The 21192-nt window shown below is 33.8% G+C and overlaps 3 protein-coding genes across 3 annotated transcripts; 1 reads left to right on the forward strand and 2 right to left on the reverse strand.

The window, feature by feature from the left end:
- Positions 1-618: 618 nt before the first annotated feature.
- LOC108207513 (5'-3' exoribonuclease 3) lies at positions 619-6139 on the reverse strand. The gene is made up of 23 exons (XM_064086879.1): positions 5951-6139; positions 5764-5869; positions 5494-5570; positions 5215-5406; positions 5010-5129; positions 4811-4873; positions 4622-4723; positions 4326-4406; positions 4063-4233; positions 3892-3969; positions 3628-3777; positions 3431-3541; positions 3118-3213; positions 2925-3020; positions 2679-2749; positions 2406-2534; positions 2216-2292; positions 2101-2141; positions 1929-2003; positions 1621-1751; positions 1404-1484; positions 1247-1322; positions 619-1143 (listed from the first exon to the last, which is right to left on the reverse strand). The coding sequence occupies exons 1-23, from the start codon at positions 6137-6139 to the stop codon at positions 619-621; spliced, it is 2838 nt and encodes a 945-aa protein (XP_063942949.1).
- Positions 6140-7247: 1108 nt separating this feature from the next.
- Positions 7248-7865, reverse strand: LOC108208102 (NDR1/HIN1-like protein 12). Its single transcript, XM_017378587.2, has one exon. The coding sequence runs from the start codon at positions 7863-7865 to the stop codon at positions 7248-7250; it is 618 nt and encodes a 205-aa protein (XP_017234076.1).
- Positions 7866-11439: 3574 nt separating this feature from the next.
- Positions 11440-12919, forward strand: LOC108208101 (probable xyloglucan endotransglucosylase/hydrolase protein 32). The gene is made up of 4 exons (XM_017378586.2): positions 11440-11726; positions 11837-11937; positions 12075-12292; positions 12448-12919. Exons 1-4 carry the CDS (start codon positions 11522-11524, stop codon positions 12812-12814), a joined length of 891 nt encoding a protein of 296 aa, XP_017234075.1. The 5' UTR covers positions 11440-11521; the 3' UTR covers positions 12815-12919.
- The last annotated feature ends 8273 nt before the right edge of the window (positions 12920-21192 follow it).

Raw genomic sequence — 21192 nt, forward strand, 5'->3', positions numbered from 1 at the left:
GTTTTACACATTATTTTTGAATATTACCAAAACCAAGTAAAATGTTATGATTTCTAATATTTATGATAATATAATTAGATTTTATCAAGTTTAAATATTATTTATTTTTAATTAAAACAAAGAAAATAACTAAATAATAATATATAAATAATAAATAAACTTAATAAAATATAAATATATTGTTTTAAATACTAGAAGTCATAACCTTTTAGTTAGGTTGGGGTAATATTTAAAAATAATGTGTAAAATTTTATAAATAATTTTTTTACTACTTGAACTCAGATTTCAAGGTCCTTATTTGATATTTATAGTGACTTTACTGACAATCTTGATACCGTTTTAAATTCAGTTACTAACTTGATACATTAAGCTCACTCCAACTTGATAATTAACCCATAAAACAATAGACTTGGGCATTTTAGTGTATCTCGATTTTATTATGACTAGAAGATGATTGGTTTAAAGCGCGGACAGGTACTCCGTTCTCAACATTCGTTTCTGCATTTATCTGCTTTTTATACTGCAGGAGTATAGTACCCTGTCTAAAAATTCTCAATAATCATGTTCTCCTAGTCAATAAAACAAAGAAAATTTTAGAAAATCGTCGATTAGTAATATTCAAAAGTCAGCCCGTTTAAAGCCGGAACATTTTCTCATGCTCTTTCTTCGCTCTAGCTGCTCGGTAAAGTTTACCGCTAACTGCTCTACGTGCCCCAAATCGCTTTCCTCTGTATCAGAGTCCAAATCTTGCCACACATTCTTATTTGCTCCACCAGACGTTGATATCCATGCATCTTGTGCTTCAATTCTAGCCGAACTCTTGGCTCGCCGCACATTCCCTGGACCGTGCCTTTTGCTGAAACTCATGTTGTCCCTTTGCGCATTGTACAATTGCTGTTCATTAGTCTTAATGGCCTCTGTAACTCGTGTCGTTCCTCTGTCCCAACTAGAGGTTCTCCGGTTTACATTGTAATTCTGATGCAAAGGCGAGTTAAAATTATGAGCCGTGCCACAGCTTGCCAAATCTGTTAATTTCTCATCAGTCTTCCACTGCCTATGGGAATTCTGGATTCTGGTATTAGGCCGAAACCCCTGGTATTCATGCCACAGCTGTGTCTCGTAAATGTAATCTTTATAGATTGTCTGCATTACATAGATATCTTTGAAAGGTTAGCAATTATCCATGTCAATTTTTTTTACGTGGATTGAATTGTCAGTAAGTTGATCAGCAGAATTTGAGTAGTACCTTGTTAGGAATAATAACGCCTTCTAGTAGACGTGTGTTATGCTTCCTCTTAGGAGGCCACTTGTAAGATACACATCTGCAGATTGAAAGATACATTAGATCCATTTAAATGACTAACAAATAAGATTAGCTAGTCTTTCAGAATTGATGTACTTACAGAATATCATTGTCATAATGGGCTGCCCCGACAGCCTTATTTCCGTCCCTCCTAAGAAGCACAAATCCATTAAGCCCTTCACTAAAATCAGGCAAATTACATACAACTTATGAATTACTTCAATATCTATGGTGTCGAATATAATTTGACCAAGAATCAGCGAAAGAATCTAGTAAAACTATCTGTCACAATATGCAAGAGAAGAAGCTTTCCTCACCTCAAATCAGCATCGATTTTAACATCATTATCATGCTTGTTGGAATCATTACTTAAATTCTTACGGATAATTTCAGAACTTCCAAGAAACAACAGATCTAGACCCTCAGAGTTCCTAATGGCTTCATCCACCTATACAAAATTAGATTAGTAATGCAGCTGGCATAGATAAATACTGATCGACGATTATTATAGAGAAGTTCTCTAATAATGTAAAAGTGATTAAATATCCTGACTTGTGCATTAGTTAAGTGAAGAGCGTAATGGTCTCTCAACCAAACAAAAACTCAATGCAAAAATTGTGCTTACCTTGAGCTCGGTTTCTAACTTTTGTGTCTCTGCTAAAAGACGATCTTCTTCTATAAAAGGCAGTTTGCACACACCCTTCACAAAATTGTATCCGTTGAGAAACTTCACAAAAATATTAAAGGTATATATGATACACATGCCACTTATAAATTAAAAAAAAAAATTGCACAACCTGCCACGTGAACCGCATTCCATCAACATCGATAGGAAAATCTGCATATCGAGTTGATTTATGTAAGCCTGATTTGCAAACAACTGTTCTTATAAACCATCAGATAAAGCCTTGCCTGTTGGGTAAAAATCAACAATACTGGAATTCTCATCAGTCATTAATCTCCGATAAGGCACAGGCAGCGCATGCGCACTGAAGGAGAAAATCAGTTCAGTTTAAAAAATCAATCTTAATGACAAGAGCGGATTTAAATTTCTTATAATTGAATTTAACCAAAAATAAATAAGAACATCTCAAGGTAATACCTCCTGGGAGGTAAAACACCCATAAGTTGCTCAAAAGGTTTAAATGGTGATCCTGTTTGGAATTTTGGTTTCACTTGTGATAGCCCTTTCATATCTGAAGCAAATGGACCATAGTAATATGGATAATACCTGAAAAAAATCTGTTATGACCAAAACTAACAGGCAAAGGCAATGCAAAGATCTATGTCATGGTCGATTCTGTGCTTGAGCAATATTTCAAATTGAAAAAAATATACCCAAGCACCTACAGACACTTTCATAGGAACGTCTTACCACGACCAAGATGGAACTCCAGAAAAGTAACAAAGTGTCACCCAGCACAGGCCTTCGGTATACTTTGCAACCTAAAATAAAGTTGCTCATCATGTATTTTCTCCTTGGAAAGTATATCCAGTACTTAATATAAAAATTAAAAAAAGTAAACCTAAAACTCACAACTCATGGGAGTTAATCTACTAGCCTTTCTTAACCTAAGTGTCAGATATAGTATAAAAACTGATGTAACATTCATAGACATACAACTGCTCTCCTTGTGCTCTCAATATCTGAAGAATTGGTCGCCCCAAATTTTTCCTTGTAGTATCTTTCTTTATAGCCTGGTAAATTTAATTTTACCTGCAGAAATATAAAAACAATTTAATGGTCATCTTCATACACTTCCAAATAATAAAAATTGTTTCTACAGAATGAAAGAGCAGAATTCACAAGTTACTTTGTCTGTTCCAGGATCGCCATTTTGAAAGCTGTCAGCTGCTTTCCGAATATATGCTTTTAGTTTTTCTCTCATTTCTTTTGTATTTTGAAAAATCTATAACATCAAAACAATGACAGCAGACATTTCTACTTAGCATATATACATCAGAAGTTCAGTACTATTTTACACAAGAGTCAAAGACTTTTAAATCGTATTAGAATTAAAATTAAGCACCTGGAACATAATTTAATTCACCAAAGGCATAGTTGTGAAATATCAGAAAATAAATAAACTATTCATCTGCAGGGTATAAAACTGCAGTTTCTCATACCACTTCTGGCCCATTTGAAGATCTATTTTTTTCTTCGGGACAAATTCCTGAAATTTTTAAAGTCAATACATCAATTTCATCTGTGCCCGAAACTTGGTCTTCAGCACATCTCTGCAGAAAAATAAAATAAATAATAAATAAATTCTTTCGCATCACATGTTCAGCAACAAAATGAAAGTGCAAAATTATTCACTAACTGAATCCTCAAATTCATTGAAATTCTTTCTGAGTTTTCTCTCCCTGAGGTCTGCCCTCTTTTTAAATATTTGCTCTTCATACTTTCCAACCAAGAGAATAAATTTCTCAACTCCATTAAGCTTTATATATCCAGATTTCTTATCCTCCACCTAAATAATTCAGCATTAAATGGGTCAACGCGTAAGGAAATTCTATTGACAGATTACTACCACCAAGTAATAGAAGAGATCTAAAGATGAATATCAGGGATATAAAGATCATACACGTTGCATGTCAAGCAAGTGACCTCCAAAATTTGTGAACTCTGTCCTGTAGACATGAATCAAGAGATCCATCCCACCCTGCACATTCAAGTTCATGATTTCAAGGATACATATAATTGAGTCACAACGGAAATCTTTGAAACCTTGAACGGAAGTAATTAAAAAGCTGACCTCGTTGATGTATAGTGAAGGCATGTGAGGAAGAAAATCATTCCCACTAAGAAAACATATGAAGATAAAGTCATCAACAAGTCTCTCAAAATCAGGTTCAAAGTTCTCAGGGCAATCACTGATATCCATATCAATTTCAAGATATTCCCGCAGAATCCAAGCATGAAGAAACTGTTCAGTATAAACACAGCAACAGCAGATTAAGGAATCCGAAAACCCCAACATATAACAAGTTAAAATAAGTGACAAGAAAATTTTAGAACCTGGTAAGGTCCTTTGGGTGGTATGGATGTTCTAATTGATGCCTCTGAACTTGATTTTTCTGAGGACCATGTCTCCACCCACTAAATGAAAAAGTACTATCAGCAAATTAGCATCACGGCCATTGGAACTATTATCAAGTTATTGAAGTATAACATATATAGCTAAAGATTAGGTGCAGATTTCCAGCCAGCACTAATAGAATTAAGTCGCTGTTATTATTTTGCGAGAGTTGTAAAAGGATCGACTCGACAAACAGTAGCTTAGAAAACATATATGCTCATGCAAAGTAGTATACCTTTTTAAACCATCCCCTTGACTTCACCATATATCTGGGATCAGTAATGGCAAATGCTTGTGTGGAATGACAGCTGAAAACCGGACGTTGTGCACCAATATCCTAAATAAAAACTTGTTCAGTTCTTATTTTATGCTCATATTTATGAGACATAGTAAATACTTTCAATTAGATTTAGAAATAACTCACATCTCTCAAAATTGAAAAATGAATTTCGTGTGTTGCTAGTGCCAGTAATATCAAGTCTGCATCCTGCATTAAAACAATAAGTAAATACCAAGGTAATTGATTGAATCAACTTGTGAAACTCATGGCCAATAGTTCACTTATGCATTGAACTTCCTGTTGCCAGACTTCATTTTTATGCAGTATAAAATATCACACATACCAGACCATAAACACAGTGGCGTGTATGTGGATCGTATTCAGGGAATGTACGTTGAAGCCTAATAAACGAAAAAATCTTGTGTTCCCCTTCACCTGGAACACTTGAGTCTGACAGAAGGACCTGACAACAAGTACACTATCTACTTAAATTTGGCAACAACCAAAAGGTTATTGGTACAGAACTGTAAGCTCAAAAAACAATTGACCTTGACATTTTTCCAACCCGGATGTTGTTTCATCCGAAGCCGAATGTAGCTCTGAAGCTCTTTAGATAGTCTAAACATAAACTCGGTCCCAGGAGTAATGATGTTGGAATCAGATACTTCAGTTTCCTGTTTTGGAAGAACTTGTTTACCTTCTAATTGAAACTGTATTCCTAGCCTTTCTTCCTCTTTTTCCTGACATTTGTGAATTGTGTTCTTAACATTACAATAAGTATATATATGCAAGAAATAGGAAATTCTTTATGCATTTAGTTATATTACCATTTGTTCTGCTTCTTTTGCCTTTCGAAACCTTCGGGCTCTTTGCTGATTCATCTTGGCTCTTGGAGCCACACCATCTACAATGCATAATACATTCATACACACACACACACACACAAAAAAAAAAAAAACTAGTCATTTAAGCAAAATTGAAATTATCTCCTCAATTATCATCATAGTGCATGCAATTGACTGCTTTCATTCAGAAAAAAATGGCTACTTTCATTTAGCAAAATGAAAAAAAATTGGCTTCTTTCTTGCCATAGTTACCTATAGCAAGATACAACAGCCTCCGGGGCCTCACAATGTTGAAGAGCCTATCAATATAACCGAATACATTGCTGAAAACTTCATCGAAAGTCTTTATAGTGCACATCTGCAGAAACATAGAAATTTAGCCAGAACAAGTAAAGTAAATGTTAAGGACAAAAGCTATTCGTAAAATTTATACCTTCACATGATCATAATCTTCCGGATGGAAACATGCATGGATAATCCCATTCATGTCCAAATAGAAATGATCAAACTCTATTCCATTTGGATTGGGAAGGCTTGAATCTATACATTCTCCTATTTCTTCCTTTGCATTGACTACAATAGACTTGTACTTGGTTGTTAACCATCTATAAAACGAAGGCACGCCCATCTTTTCACTCTTTGGTTTGAAATCCTTCCCTGTGTGGTCACTAGCTAGCAGGCTACATAGAGAATCAAGTGTATATATAAACAGTAGAGACTGAAGATGAAGGGTTTCTGAGTACTCTGTTTTACTGCATGCGGTTTCCAAACATCTAGGGGACGTGTGTGGTCAAATCATTGATTGTTAGTAGTGTGCGTGCCACTTCAGCTGCCAGTGTAACTGCTGCATTATCTGCATAGAAGCACATGCACGAAAGTTTACAATATTCCTCGATTAAATATTAAAAATGTGTTTGAAAATGCTTTAAAAATTATTCTGCTGTCATGGAAAGTACTCACAAAAAATGTTCTAGAAAACAGATAATTATTTGGTAATTCTTTTTGATATTTGCATGTTTGAGATATAATATTAAAAATAATGTTTTTTTATGAGATTTAATAGCTAATTATGTGAGGCAAAAGTCAAAAAACTGTTTTTGTAAATGTATGGGACTGTTTTTTCTAAAAGCACCATTTGAGCTAAAAATTATTATTCAAAAAAACTATTTTTAAATTTGTCAAATAATTTTTCGGTTGCTTCTCAAAAAAACTTGATATTAGTATCAAATAATCTTTGGATAAAAAATTATTTAATTTAATGATCAAAATTCGTAATTAAATTATTGAGATGGACGGAGGCAGGAAGAGTTTTTTTTTTTGAAATAAGGCAGGAAGAGTTTTATAATATTTTGGTACTGAACCACCTAATATTTAAGATTTTTTTTCTTTTTTTCACAATATGCCCAGGAGTCTGATTTAAGAATACGTAAACTGTGACCTGAGTAGAACACTGCGAACTATATTCCCCACAAATCAAAATTCAAGGATATATATGAACTCGACTCGTAGTTGTTGGTTCTATAGTGAAACAGAAAGATCAAATCTCCAACAATGGCCATCCATCCATTGTTGTAACATACGCAGACAAGTATCGTTCAAATTCTTAAAATTCATTTAATGTAGACTCCAACGATTATCCCAAGTGCTACATGAGGCCTTATTCGAGAAAGATATAAAACTACTCTGATCAAACCCTTATTCCACCCATATTGTCATAATTTATATGCATTTTCAGATCAATACTCCACATTACAGCTTTCGACCAGCTGATAATTATCAATTACTGGTGCAACAGAACCATTGTTATCTCTGCTTCCATATGTTATATCAAGAGGGCAATTCACATTTAGTTGAATACTCTTGCCAGACGCAGATGAGCCCACCTTCCATCTAATGTTTCCCTCGACCTCAATACTGATCGTTACAATGCCAGCCATCTGGTCTTGTGTCAATGAATTTTCGATATTCGGTGCAACTGCCATATTATCACCTATCAGCGAAAGTGGCCAAACAGAATCTTCGTTGTGGTGTAGGTATGTTGGAGGAAGTGGAGTTCGCAGTGTGATTTCCTGGCCTTGGTACGTAGCGAAGACTTGGAGATTATCGTAGTATATTCCGGCAAGGCTGTTGGGGTTCTTTGAGTAGAGAGTGATTTGGAAGCTGGAGGTCAGCGAGTCAGTGGACGAGGAGAAGTTGAAAGTCTCAACGCTGGCGTCTTGGAGAATAAACTGAGGTATTGAGGGACGGAGGAGGAGCCATATTAGGAAATATGTGAAGAGGACTATGACTGCCAGCTGGGTGAGGAAGAAACCTAATACGCAACAGCACAGCTTCTTAAGTTGTTCTGTTTCCATGGTTGCTGCAATCTCTTTCGGACATGCTAGGTTATGGGGAGCTTGGTGATAGGTTGGGAGATGAGCTTGGCTTGAATTTGAAAGGAAGCTTAGAACATCTTCAACAGATTACTAAACTATAATTTTGAGGAATTTGCTACAAAAATTCACTCCAACAAAGTCTTGGTCATTTCCTAGACGTTAGGCTCTGATAATAGTAGGGAACATTAATAGAGATTATTATTGGAATTATCATTCAATACAGAGTCCTCACATTTCAGAAATTAAATTATTATTACCGCATATATTTAGAGAATTTCACTAGTACACTAGTAAGACGAATGACTAATGTTTGTCAAATTTCAGTAAATTGTTATACAACACCTATATATACATATATTGAAGCTTTTCTGGATTTGTCTTGCCAGCCGAAAGTCTTGTTCACTTTGTATACCAACTGGGAAAACATTGATGTTTTCCTCATATGAAGTTAATTTTGGTACCACACGTTTAAGAGTTTCTAAAGTCGAGCTATCTTGCAAAATAGCAAGTTAAGTTGAATATGCAGGAGTGTATCAAATTGGTGGTGAACGATAAGGACATTGGCCGGTTTCGTTTGTGACGCAACCTTCTATTCTTGACAGTATAACAAATTGGAGGAACTTCTTAGTTAACTTGTTCTTCTTCTGGTAATATGTCTCAACATACATATCAATGTGATGCGATCTATTAATGCTGTATCGCTGTAATGCACGATGGATCATCTGTTTTCACCAGACCCAAGACTCTTACTACTAGTCTCTAGCAACAACATGGGCAGATCTAGGACTCAAATTTTAAACGACATCAAGCAAATTTTTAGAAAATACATATATATTCTTTACGTTTTTGGGACATTATAATTTTTCTAAAATTTTGAATGATGAAAAATATCAAAAAAAAATTTAGAGAGGCCAAGTATATTCGTGACCAGTGCCTTTACTAAATCCGTCTCTGCAAATAAACAGTACCACCTTTTCTAGCTACTGAGTCCGCACTGCAGGCACATCCTTGCATACAAATGGTGGCCAAAGGGGCGGGCCGGGCCGGGCCGAATTTTTATCGAGCCGGGTTACAGGAAAATGATTCGTAACCGGTCCGTTTGGTAAGGCGGACCGGTTCGGTTCCGGGCCGAATTCGATCGAATCAACTCGTGAACCGATTCGCGGGTTCACGAGTTGAAACGGTTCATTTTTCTATGTTTTTTTTTTTTCATATTTCAGTTGATTTAATCAAATATTTTTTAAAATAAATTCATTATTTTGTAAATAAAAGAATTCAAAAATAAAAAAAAAAAATCGAGACAAAACATACCACTCAGCCGGCCATAAACCGCGAATCATTCGCAATTCACGAATTGATTCATGATTCGCGAATCGCGAATCAATTCGCGAATCGCGAATGATTCGCGTCTTTTCTCGAAATTTAAGTTCGTGTTCGGTTATCTTAAATTACCATATTTATTAATTAAATTAAAATAAAAGCGGACGATACCCCGTATAAATTTTATTAAATAAAAAAATTATAATTCTCATCGACTCGTTAATTCGCGGGCCAGTTCCGGTTTCTAACATTAGAATTCGTATTCGCTTCGTAAAATATAACGAGCCAGTCCGGGCCGAATCAAGCCCGTTCCGAATCGAATTTTTTGTCAGGTCGGTTTCAAACGAATGGTTCAAAACCGCTCGATTGGCCACGGGATACAATCTTGAATCAGTCTCCTTTTGTTGCTAAGCTTAACAACAAGTCAATAAGTTACTGGCTGGCTTAGTTACTTGTGCATCTGCATGCACATGCATATCCCAAAAGAAAATCAGTACTCATGCAGAAACATATATATTTTATCCGCTCTAATTCTTTTTTTTTTTAAAGGTTATCCTCTATAATTCTAATCACGATATAATATAAGTTGTTGCTCATAATCATAATTCATACATATATATAGATCCACCTTCATGTCTAAAAAACTCCAAACATGAATTAATGGTAAAAAAAATCACTTCTATTTTATTATTTTTCTTCCCGTTATAAAAATAAGTATAAATCATTGTCCACATAAAAATTCATCAAAGTCATATATATTTCATATTTGAAGGATCGCAAGTCCTAAAGATATAATAAATTTTTGATGATGAAAGCAACTTGGTTCATGGTATATATAGAGGACGAAAAGAATTTAGGGCATCTAGTTGAAATATTGTTTGCGAAACAAAATTAATCATTGAGCAGGACGCGGAAAATTTTAAAAAAATTATTAACAAACAACAACCATCACTCAGATGTCAATATTACATGTTTATTCGGATAATCCACAAATTTTAGTCATTCGGAAGATGATTATCCATTTATCCTGATTTAAGAAATGATGCTTAAGTGTTCGTTTGATGGAAGCAAGAGCACGCTTGCTGGTTGGATTTAAGGATCGAGAGCCATGTAAATGTGTATGATAAGCGATTGCATTCTTATAAGTTAGCCGCAATAAAATTGAAAAAGAAGTTGCAAGTTATTAGCATCCATGCAATCTATATATTTTGACGATGAATCTTTATAATATACACTATTAATTAATGATATAAAAACTGTAACCTTTGATTGCAATTGAATTATTCTTCTTATTAATCAGTTGTTTACACTTATCCATCTTAATAATCAAAGATATATAGAAAAGTTTATGATCAACAACTAGTAAGCGAATTTTAGTTGGAAGGCTAATCTCACACCCTAATCTCTAAATTTTCTATTGTTTTCTGACCCACAAAAACATATTTGACCCAAGTTTTCAGGGTTTACGCATTGGAGAATTTTTGGTGCGGGCTGGTTTGCGTCACATGCGCATCGAGGACTTTCGGTTTTTTAATAAGTTGACCCGGGTTTAATTAAATATTTGTTTCTAAACTTCCACTGGATCTTTTTTTTTTTTGGTGTTGAAGCTATGATAATGTTAAGTGCAATTTGAAAAGCAGCCTGCAGTATCATTTCGTATTCATTGTACTAGTATATCCTACTTTAAGTAAACGATTAATCAATTCAATCTTCACATGCAAGTATGCTTTTCTAGCTAGCTTCTCATCTCAAAACTTATACTTAACAAAGAATACATAGCTAGGTCTCCTTTTCATATAGTTTCTTTGATAGTTGGATGGTCTCACTTTGCAAATTTATGCATGTTATTACTTATCAATAATTTGTGATTAACACTAGTTTAGTGAATAGGATTAAACTAACTCTGTCATAGTCTGAGCAGAGAATACAGGGGAGGATTAGGTAATCAAATAGAGAATTTTGTCAAACCAAGTTTTGGGGAGTATAGAAGGAGCAAGTTGTGTAGAATGATTCATTTCTTAATTATCTAATTAGTTGAACAACATTCTAGATATATTGATTACTTTATCTCTAGCTTCATTCATTCTTTTATGTTTTGCAAGCAAATTAAATAAAGCCAAAGACACTACATGCTAGTTGCAAGTTAAATCATTCATTCTCTGAATCTGCATGTTATAATATACAATAATGTCTTGTGCACCTATCTCACTCTTTATATATAGCTGTAGTGGTCTGTTTCAGAACCATAAATTCAGTTTCATCTCTTCATAGTATCTTGATTAATCAAGTTTGTTCAAATATTTCTTATATTCTTAATGGCTCTGTCTCTCTATCTTTTTCTTCTTGTAATATTGCTTCCTCTTGCAAGTAATGCACAGAGGCAACCACCTTCACCTGGTTATAAACCTTCTTCGAAATTCAGTTCAGTTAGTTTTGGTAAGGGATATAGTAATTTATGGAGTCCTCATCACCAGACTATCAATGGTAGCACTGTGACAATTTGGCTTGACAATAGCACAGGTACTCCATTAATACTTCATTACAAAATTAGTTCTGTTTATCCTATGCATGAGTAATTTGTTTAAGATTGTTCAGCCTTATTGATTTTTTTTTTTCTTGGGATAAATTAGGAAGCGGATTCAAATCGCTGAATTCTTATAGTTCAGGGTACTTTGGTGCTGCTATTAAGCTTCATCCAGGTTACACTGCAGGAGTCATTACTGCTTTTTATGTGAGTATTCGGTTTGGGAATCAAAAATTGACTTTTATCCTGCCAATGATTTTGAAGGATGACTTTTTTGCCATTAATGATTTTGTATACTCATAGAACTCCAATTTTGAGCTTACTTTAGATATTAATTTATGTAGCTTTCAAACAATCAAGTGCTGGAGAAGCATGATGAAATTGACATTGAGTTCCTGGGAACAACACCAGGAAAGCCTTATACACTACAAACAAATGTTTATGTCAATGGAACCGGAGATGGAACTCCCCTTATTGGAAGAGAGGTCAAATTTAACCTTTGGTTCGATCCCACGAAGGCTTTCCATAACTATGCTATCCTCTGGAACCCAAAGGAGATCATGTAAGCATCTCCCTTCAGCCTGCAGCTCTCATTATCACACAAATTTATTTTAGTCTTCCGAATTTTGCCATGCATGCACTTAAAATGTAGCGAAAAATGCTCCTTAAGTACGAACAAACGAATGACATGTTATATATATATTGAATGGTGCACAGATTCTTTGTGGATGATATACCTATAAGGAGATACCCGAAAAAGAGTGCAGCCACATTTCCATCAAGGCCAATGTGGGCATACGGATCGATATGGGATGCTTCGTCATGGGCAACTGAGGGCGGAAAATACAAGGCAGACTATCAGTACCAACCCTTCATTGCTAGGTACAAGAATTTCAAGATAGGAGGCTGCAGAGCTGGCGCTCGAGCTACATGCAGGCCAGCTTCAGGATCTTCAGCACTCACGGGCAGGCTAAGCAGAAAGCAAAATGTGGCCATGGCCTGGGCTCAGAGATATTACAAGGTTTATGATTACTGCGGAGATGAAACGAGAGACCTCACCAAAACATCTGAGTGCCTTTCGTAGTTTCTCAGTTGCTGTGAAATCTTTAAAGGGATTGCTTGAGATGGGTATTAGTACTGATGTTTGATTGCATAGTAATTAAGTATATATATATGATTGATCGTCCAAGCTCCCGAATTTGGAATAAATTTGATTTGTTGATTTCTGTTCGATTAGCGTAAGGTTTGCAGTGTGACAATAATGTAGCAATGGTTTCTCCGTCACTAAATACAAACAAATAAATTTTTTTGGCGAGATTATTTTATAGTAAATTTCAGGGATGAACACGCCCAAATCACATCACAATGTGATTTTTAATTTTCATGATGTGGTTGCGGGTCGAATTTTTCACAAACCATGCGGTGCGGGCTGTCGTTTACCACTAGCGCGGTTTGAACCGCACCGCACCACGATATAATAATAATATATGTAAATATATATATATATATATATATATATATATATTATGTATTTATATAATTTATAATTTATGTTATGTACATACTAATCAAACCTTTTCAAATAATAATTAATTATTATTTTACAAATCTAGCATTATTAATATACCAAATATTTATAAAATGATTATTTTATTATAATACGTCACTATTAGAATTTTCGAGTACTACAACGAAATTTGGCAACGGAAATATTTCCGCCGTTAAGTACCGACAGAATAATAATGACTTGTTGGACAAGTCTTGACAACGAAACTCACAACGTTTTCCTAACGGTTTACTGACGGAATAAAGCCGGCGCAAATGTTGGCGCGAAAACACTCGCGCAGCGGTTCCAACAAAATTGTGACGGATTTGGTGATCGATTTTGCAACGGAATGCACTCGTCGCTAAATTTCGCGGTAAAATTTTCCCGCTTATATGTACCGACGGAGTTAGCAATGGATTTTTATTGCAACGAAGTAGTGACGGAAATCCGTCGAAATTTAAAAGTCAATAATTTTTTCTTCCTTTGCAAAACCGTTGTTAGGTCGCCTTCCTATTCCGTTGCTAAACCGTCGTTGTTGTAGATCGATCGTCTTCTTATCCGTTGCTAAACCGTCGTTGTTGTAGATCGGTCGTTTTTTTATCCGTCGCTAATCTGTTGGTACTTTTGCATTCTGTTGCTAAACTGTCTCTTAGTAATCATTATTATTATATATACATTTTTGTTTATATCTTTTTAGTAGTTGTATTTCTGAAATGATAAATATCATATAAATTTATTATAAAAGATGTTTTATTATAATATATTTAAATTTTATTCATAATTTCAATTAAAAATATTTATTATTAAACGTACAAACCGCACAAATCGCATCGCACCGCATTTTTGTGGCGTAATTTACACGATTTGAATATTCAACCAAACCACACATATAATTTGATTTGTGATTTTAGAAATGAACCGCACCGTCCGCAACGTGATCAAACCTGATAACTTTTAGATGGACCATGAAAGTAATAATTATGAATATACATTTGGAGAAATTGCATTAACTCTATGGTTCGAGGTAGAGGATCAAATGGGTTAGAGTGGCCCATTGGGCTTTTCTTCTTTCAGATCCCGACGGGATTGTTTAAGCCACAGAGACAAGAGAGTTTTAAAGAACTTAAGATATGGATTTGTAGTATAAATTTGCAGAGAAAATATTTATAATTTTTTCAATATTATTTATTTTATGTTATTTAATTAAAAACTTTAATCCAATTTTATCACTTCTTTATTATGTTTTCTTATCATTTTCATTATAAAAAATTTTAAACTTACTTATATATAGCCGATATTGTCTCATGATTTCTTATTTTTCCTGTAAAATTTCTTTTTTTATTGTTCTATTCCATTGAAGCGAACGCAACTTTAATTCTCACTTTCAAATCTGTCGTGAAAAACTTCTAAGTTAAGAGAGATCTGAAGAACTAAATCATCAATGAAAACTTAGCCAGAAATTTTTTTAACTTTTTATTTGTGTCAGGAACTGAGAAGTATATTTGATACGAGAAAACAAAAAAGAACTGGGAGCTTTTATGTTTTATACAAAATTCCCATTCCTGCTTGAGCTACTCGTGGGCTTGTTAATTTCATCTTCTTAATCATATTTTAAGATTTATAAGTTGTTATTTTTTTATATAGTCATTTTCGGTGGCGGATCCAGCTCCGAAAATAAGGGGTGTTATATAATATTTTGTAACGATAATTAATCGATTTACGTTAACTCATTGAATCAGTTATGTTAAACTCAACTCTAAAATCGTTTTTCATATAATAACTTTTTCAATTTTCTCACTTATATAAGTATATTTTTCAAAATTCGATCTTTATTTATTCAACTTTTTGTATACAATAGTCTAACTGATTATATTAAATTTTATATATACAGTTTATCTTTTTCGAACATCTAAATCCTTCACTAACAAACAAGTCATGTCCATATTGATTATATTGTTCAATACTAAAATGATAACACAGAAAATAATGTCCAATACTTGTAAAATGATACCACGGAAAATAAAATTTTAATATTTATACTATGTGATTCTTTACCGCTTCACAACATTATCTACAATTAATACTATTAGTTCAATTTTTTTCTCGAAATCTAATACTTTTCTTTACTTAGAAAACAAGTGCACAAGACTGGTTATTATATACACTTCTTTCACTTAGAAAACTAGTGCACAAGACTAGTTATTATCTACTCTTCCTTTCGCTTAGAAAATTAAAGCAATACAGATTATTTTTGCCCCTAGTAGATTTTTGTCGCTACTTATTATATGTTTTCCTCTAGTTAGAAATATATTACTATAAAAATATAATTTTAAGAATATCAGTTTAAATATATGCATCCGGTGAGTATATATAAAACTAAGGACAAAAAAGTTCTTGCCCTTATGATCAGGATCCACGTTTACTCAATTTTTTTGTCAGGTATCAACAACTCTTTAAACATGCACACTTATTATTATATCCAGATACAAGCAATGTAGAAGAGTTACGTAGTACCATTACACAAACTTTTCCAATTCATAGTGATTTTAGACAACAAAGATCCATATAAGACTCATGTTTTAGAAAAAGTTCATTACAATAGATCACAATAATGCTAAAGACGTGCAACGTAAACAAGTTATTGTTATGTAACTACTTACCGAAATCTCTTACTTCATCTAGCCTTTTACCTGTCCCACACATTAGTGCTGTCTCAAAGATGGAACAATAGAACAACCAAAAGTATAGTAGGTGAAACATCAAGTTGCACATATATGAAGGTAAAACTAACCTGGAGTGCATGACAAAAATTTTCCATTTCTATGTCTTTATCTTTTAAGAAACTAGTTCCAACACTGCTGAATAAGACATCTCAAGAGGATTGCCACTAAATATAGGTATAGCAACTAATCCACGCACCGCATTTTCCATAGCATGTTGTAATTGAAGGTATTCCTTTTTACTGTAGTATCCAACATTTGAGGTTTCACTCAGATATCTTGGACGCATATACACGGTTAGGAAGCCCAAGAGATGATCCTAGTTCAACCTCTGCAGGGAAAGTGAATCGTCTAGATATTTCTCTATATCTTGCTAACATATGATCAAGTAAGTAGGGATGTTCACAAGTGCTCAGCTTCAATTGATCACGGTCCTTCACTAGAATCCACAGTTGTGCCAAAATTTCAACTCCTGACGATTCCATAAACAAAGATAATGCCTTAATCATCATATCTCTCCTCAAGTGGTAGTGGAAAGGGTTGAGTGATGATGCAGTTCTTAATTTCCATAGTGTTGTTTTGCTGACAAAAATGGCTATTATTTATAGCATGTCCGTCATCCTTATCATCAAAATCAAGCGGAAAATCAAACCCAGGATCAGTTTGATCGAACATCATTGTTTCACCAGCACGAACTAAACTTCTAACATCATTATCAATCACACAAAAGCTTTCAAAACTGTATGGGTGAGGTTCAACGGATCCGAGACCATACAGTCTTTAGCTGGAGGGAGGAGTGAGTGAATAAGACTCCGGTATCTTATATGAAGTCGAAGGGCTAATGCACCGGTCAACGTATGTATCATGCTAAAGTGAAATAAAAGACATAATTACTAAGACTCGTATGTGTTAATGTATCCGAACTTAATGACTTGATATTTATAATGGCAAAAGATAATCTTTGTAGCTAGCATGACATACAGATTTTATTTCAAATTTTAAATAAACAATGCCAAAGATATAAAAATGACACTAAAAAAATGACTTATTTTAAATAGTGAAATTGATGTATTTATAAAATATTACAAATTTAAAATAAACAATGCCAAAGATATGAAAATGACACTAAAAAAAATGACTTATTTTAAATAGTGAAATTGATGTATTTATAAAATAATATTTTAAATTTGAAAAATTTTATTTATAAATTTTTGGTATATACTTCTAGAGGGTGAAAGACTTTTTTTATTCTTTTTTTAGCATCCAGTGTCCAGAATATCATTAAGCCAAAAAACTGACTTAAATAACCAGTTAAACACGCATCTCACAAATCGTGTATACGAGTTACGCAAATGTAAGATGTGAGTAGCTTATAGGATGCATGATCCACCTCCCTTGATGCCAAGACATGCACATGACATATGCGTATTTCTTCAAACACTGTACCTACACGTATTTTACCATGCGTCTATCTACTTGATGGAAGGGAATATATACATAATTCTTTCTACTTCTTATCTTCTTCCTTGCATATTATTATCTTTTGATCTTCTTGTCGTCCTTTTTTTTCAGACTATACATAAATACTACGCTTTCATCTCAACTTCTCAGCGGCTCTGTCAATATTCGAGCGCGGAATAAACGTATGTCGGACATGGGTGTATCTTTCCTATAACTTTTTCGTTGGCAGCCGCTCTATTCGAGTATACGTCCTCCGGGAAGAGTGCTATGCATAGATTATATTGCTGTAAAAGGTGTTGCCTGATGAAACTTAGTTAATTAGCGTCAAAATTCTACCATCTCGAGAAAACACTGAGCGGAGGGCCTCCATGACAAACATGCTTGGACAAATAATAAAACTGCAGTTTGGTGCTTGCACAACTCCCTCACACCTGACCTTTTTTAATATACGCATGTTGTACATATTGCGAGTCCCTTTAATTAGGTATTTTGGATCCACAATATAAAATATGATATTTTAGACACTTATATTCAAAAAATGTGATATTTAGATCATTTTCTCACTTCTAGAACTTCTTTATTTTAAATTAAATATACAAATTCATAGCTGTTATGTAATAATATATGTAGAAAGAAAGTTGAGAGAGCTAGACAAGAGAAAAGAAGTAGACATGATTGTATTATTCATCTCATCACATTGCAAGCTCAACAAGTGGCTTTTATAGGTCCTTGGTAGATAAGTTACAAGACAAGTGAAAAGTCAAAAGTCACATACATTATTGATAGGTCAATCCAAGAGCCAAAAGTCATGAGGTCAATCCAAGAGCCAAAAGTCATCCACCTTTATATTTCATAACACTCCCCCTTGGATGACTTGTATCAACGTCATGCCTCGTTAAAACCTTACTAGGAAAAACCCAGTGGGAAAAACCCTAGTGAAGGAAAAAGAGTACATGAGTTGTACAAAATAAAAACATATCGTTTATGTCTCCCCCACGTCACGATATAACTATAAAAATCAGTAAATATGTCGAAGTATGCTCATCCCGTGTACTAATTTCTCGAAATGAGTGGTAGGAAGTGCCTTTGTGAAGAAATCTGTTGGATTCCTTTAATCATCATTCCTTGCATGTGATGCTGCCTGCAACAATTAAATTCATAGCAAAAGAAAATATCCACTATAATTTATTCAACTTTTGATCCCCTATTTCTTTACGCCTGCAAAATTAGCTTAAAACTTTATAGAATATGTTAGTGGAGATCGAATAAAATCACTTTGTAAGTTCAGGATTAACACGCTCTTAAAGCGAGCGATCCCTTAACAATGAACACTAACCGAAAGCGGAGACTTACTTTAAATAATTATGTCAAACCATGTATGATAAAACATGTCATAGTTTACTTAGATACGGTACCTCAGGACTGAGAATTTCTTTCAAGTGTTCAGAAAAGTCAGTGTACCATCGTGTATTTATAATCCTTCTGGGATTCCCATATAACAACATATCATTCATCTAAGAGTAATTCTTCTTTCAATATATACACCAAAAAAACACTTTATCACATAATATAACATCAGGTGCAACTCAATTCAATGTTAACTAGAAACACATTCTAGTTTCCATCTGCTCTGGCCAGAGACTTTATGAGTTGTCACCTATAGATATACAATGATAACACGTATTTGTCCAGAATCCCTTTTCCATTTGAGAGGGTATAGTTCTCGAGAGTTTATTATACTGCTTCTGGCAGTTAAGATCCTTCTAGGATGATTATTGTCAAGTGGGTCGTATAAAACTTAAATTGAACATTCACATATTGCGGGATTATTTCGCAATCAAATAATGATTTCCACCACAAATACTATTACTCTTCATAACCAACACAAGGTTATCATACAATTATTTGAGCTTTACATATCTATAATTTCATTTTATTTTCGCACAAATAATCATACATATCCCACTGACTTAACACCTTTGGGTGTGTGAACTGCAGTTTCAAAAATTTCTCTCTACTTTTTTTAGAGATAATGATTCATAGGGCGCACCACTTTCACAACTTCTGGTGTGAGAGGACTACTGGTCCAAATAATTTTTCTTTGTAATTGCCTCAATTATATCATTTATTCTTTGGCCAATGTTATCAATATTTTCTAACAAATTCTGCCTCATGATCCTCATTGTTATCAATAACCTCAAGTTTTATAAATATCATCGACGTCGATTCGATTTATGGTTCCACTTCATTCTGGACAAGGCATAATATATCGAAATCTCAATAGTTTTCATTACTTTTATTTTCTCTAATTTGTCATGTCTATAATCTCTTCTGGAGATCCTTCAATGCCATGTCTATAATCTCTTCCGGAGATCATTCAGAAATTATTGATTTCTCAATCTAGCCATCATCAATTATTGCTCCTTTTCAACCTTTTTTTTTGTATAAGATATGGAACCAACTTGCCTATCACGCTTCAGGCGTTCTTTAGACATAGTAGTATCTTGAGGTTGTCCTTCTGCGACATTTAAATCATAGGAGCATATGTAGCCGGTGTCCATGACATATATTTTCTGGTCATCAAAATGAATTATCTTATGAACTTCTGGTTCATATTCTTTGTTTTGAGGATCAAGATGAGGCAATGATAACTCATTCTCATATTTCTACTTTCACCGGCTATTTATTTTCTCCCCCTGATTTTGGGAAAACAAACTCATTAAATCAAGTCACAACAAATACATATTGATGATTCCAAATGCACTCATATGTAATATATATCCAATTGAGGAATCGATCTTACTAATGTGGTGGAAAATCTGTGATGACCAAATAATTTATTTAAATGGGGAGAGATTATGAAAATTTTGTTTATATGATGATGCGAATCGATAAATATGTGATACAAAATAATCACTAATTTGAGATAATACTCATTATGAGATGCACCAGCATTATAAATATATATTTTAAATAATGAATCTCGCATACGTCAGGCTGCGAGTTGATAATACTTTTGTATACAACCATATATTTCACAAAATATCTCACTGTTCAACAATATGATATTTTCATCTCATGTCATATCTTCATTAATTTATTCTCAAAGATGATAAATCACAATTATATCTTTGCTGGTGATCAATTTTCCTTTATAAGCAAATAATATATGTACCACTGAGAAGAAGAATCTACAGGTTCTTCAACAAAAGTGCATATAAAATTACTATTCGCATCTTTAACAAATTAAGGTGGCTTAGCTAGTCAGGCCAAACTGTAAACTTATAAGTAAACTTCTGGTTTACTTCAAAATCAATTTCAATTATGCTTATTATAAATTAGTGGAGAATCTTTATCCAAAATACTTTTAGTGTCATGAATTAGATTCACTATTTAAAGGCCTTAATATCTCAATGCGATAAATTATATAAAATTTATTCATCAATTTTCTTGGGAGAGAATAATTGCATCAATACTTTATATGCTCTTCTGGAGTAAAATGTACTTCTGAGAGTAGATAAAAATATACATGCTCTTCGAGAGCCTTATACATGCTCTTCCGGAGCCTTATACTTTCTCTTCCCGAATCTTATATTTAGAAAAACTATAATGAGGCATCCTATATAATCCTCCCCTTTGGATGACTCATTTTAGATATGAAATATTGATACTAGTCATCTTTATATCAATCAAGAGAAATATTCCTTATACACATAATAAGAATATGACTTAGAG

Source organism: Daucus carota, chromosome 2 (assembly GCF_001625215.2).
Source record: "Daucus carota subsp. sativus chromosome 2, DH1 v3.0, whole genome shotgun sequence".
Lineage (NCBI taxonomy): Eukaryota > Viridiplantae > Streptophyta > Magnoliopsida > Apiales > Apiaceae > Daucus > Daucus carota.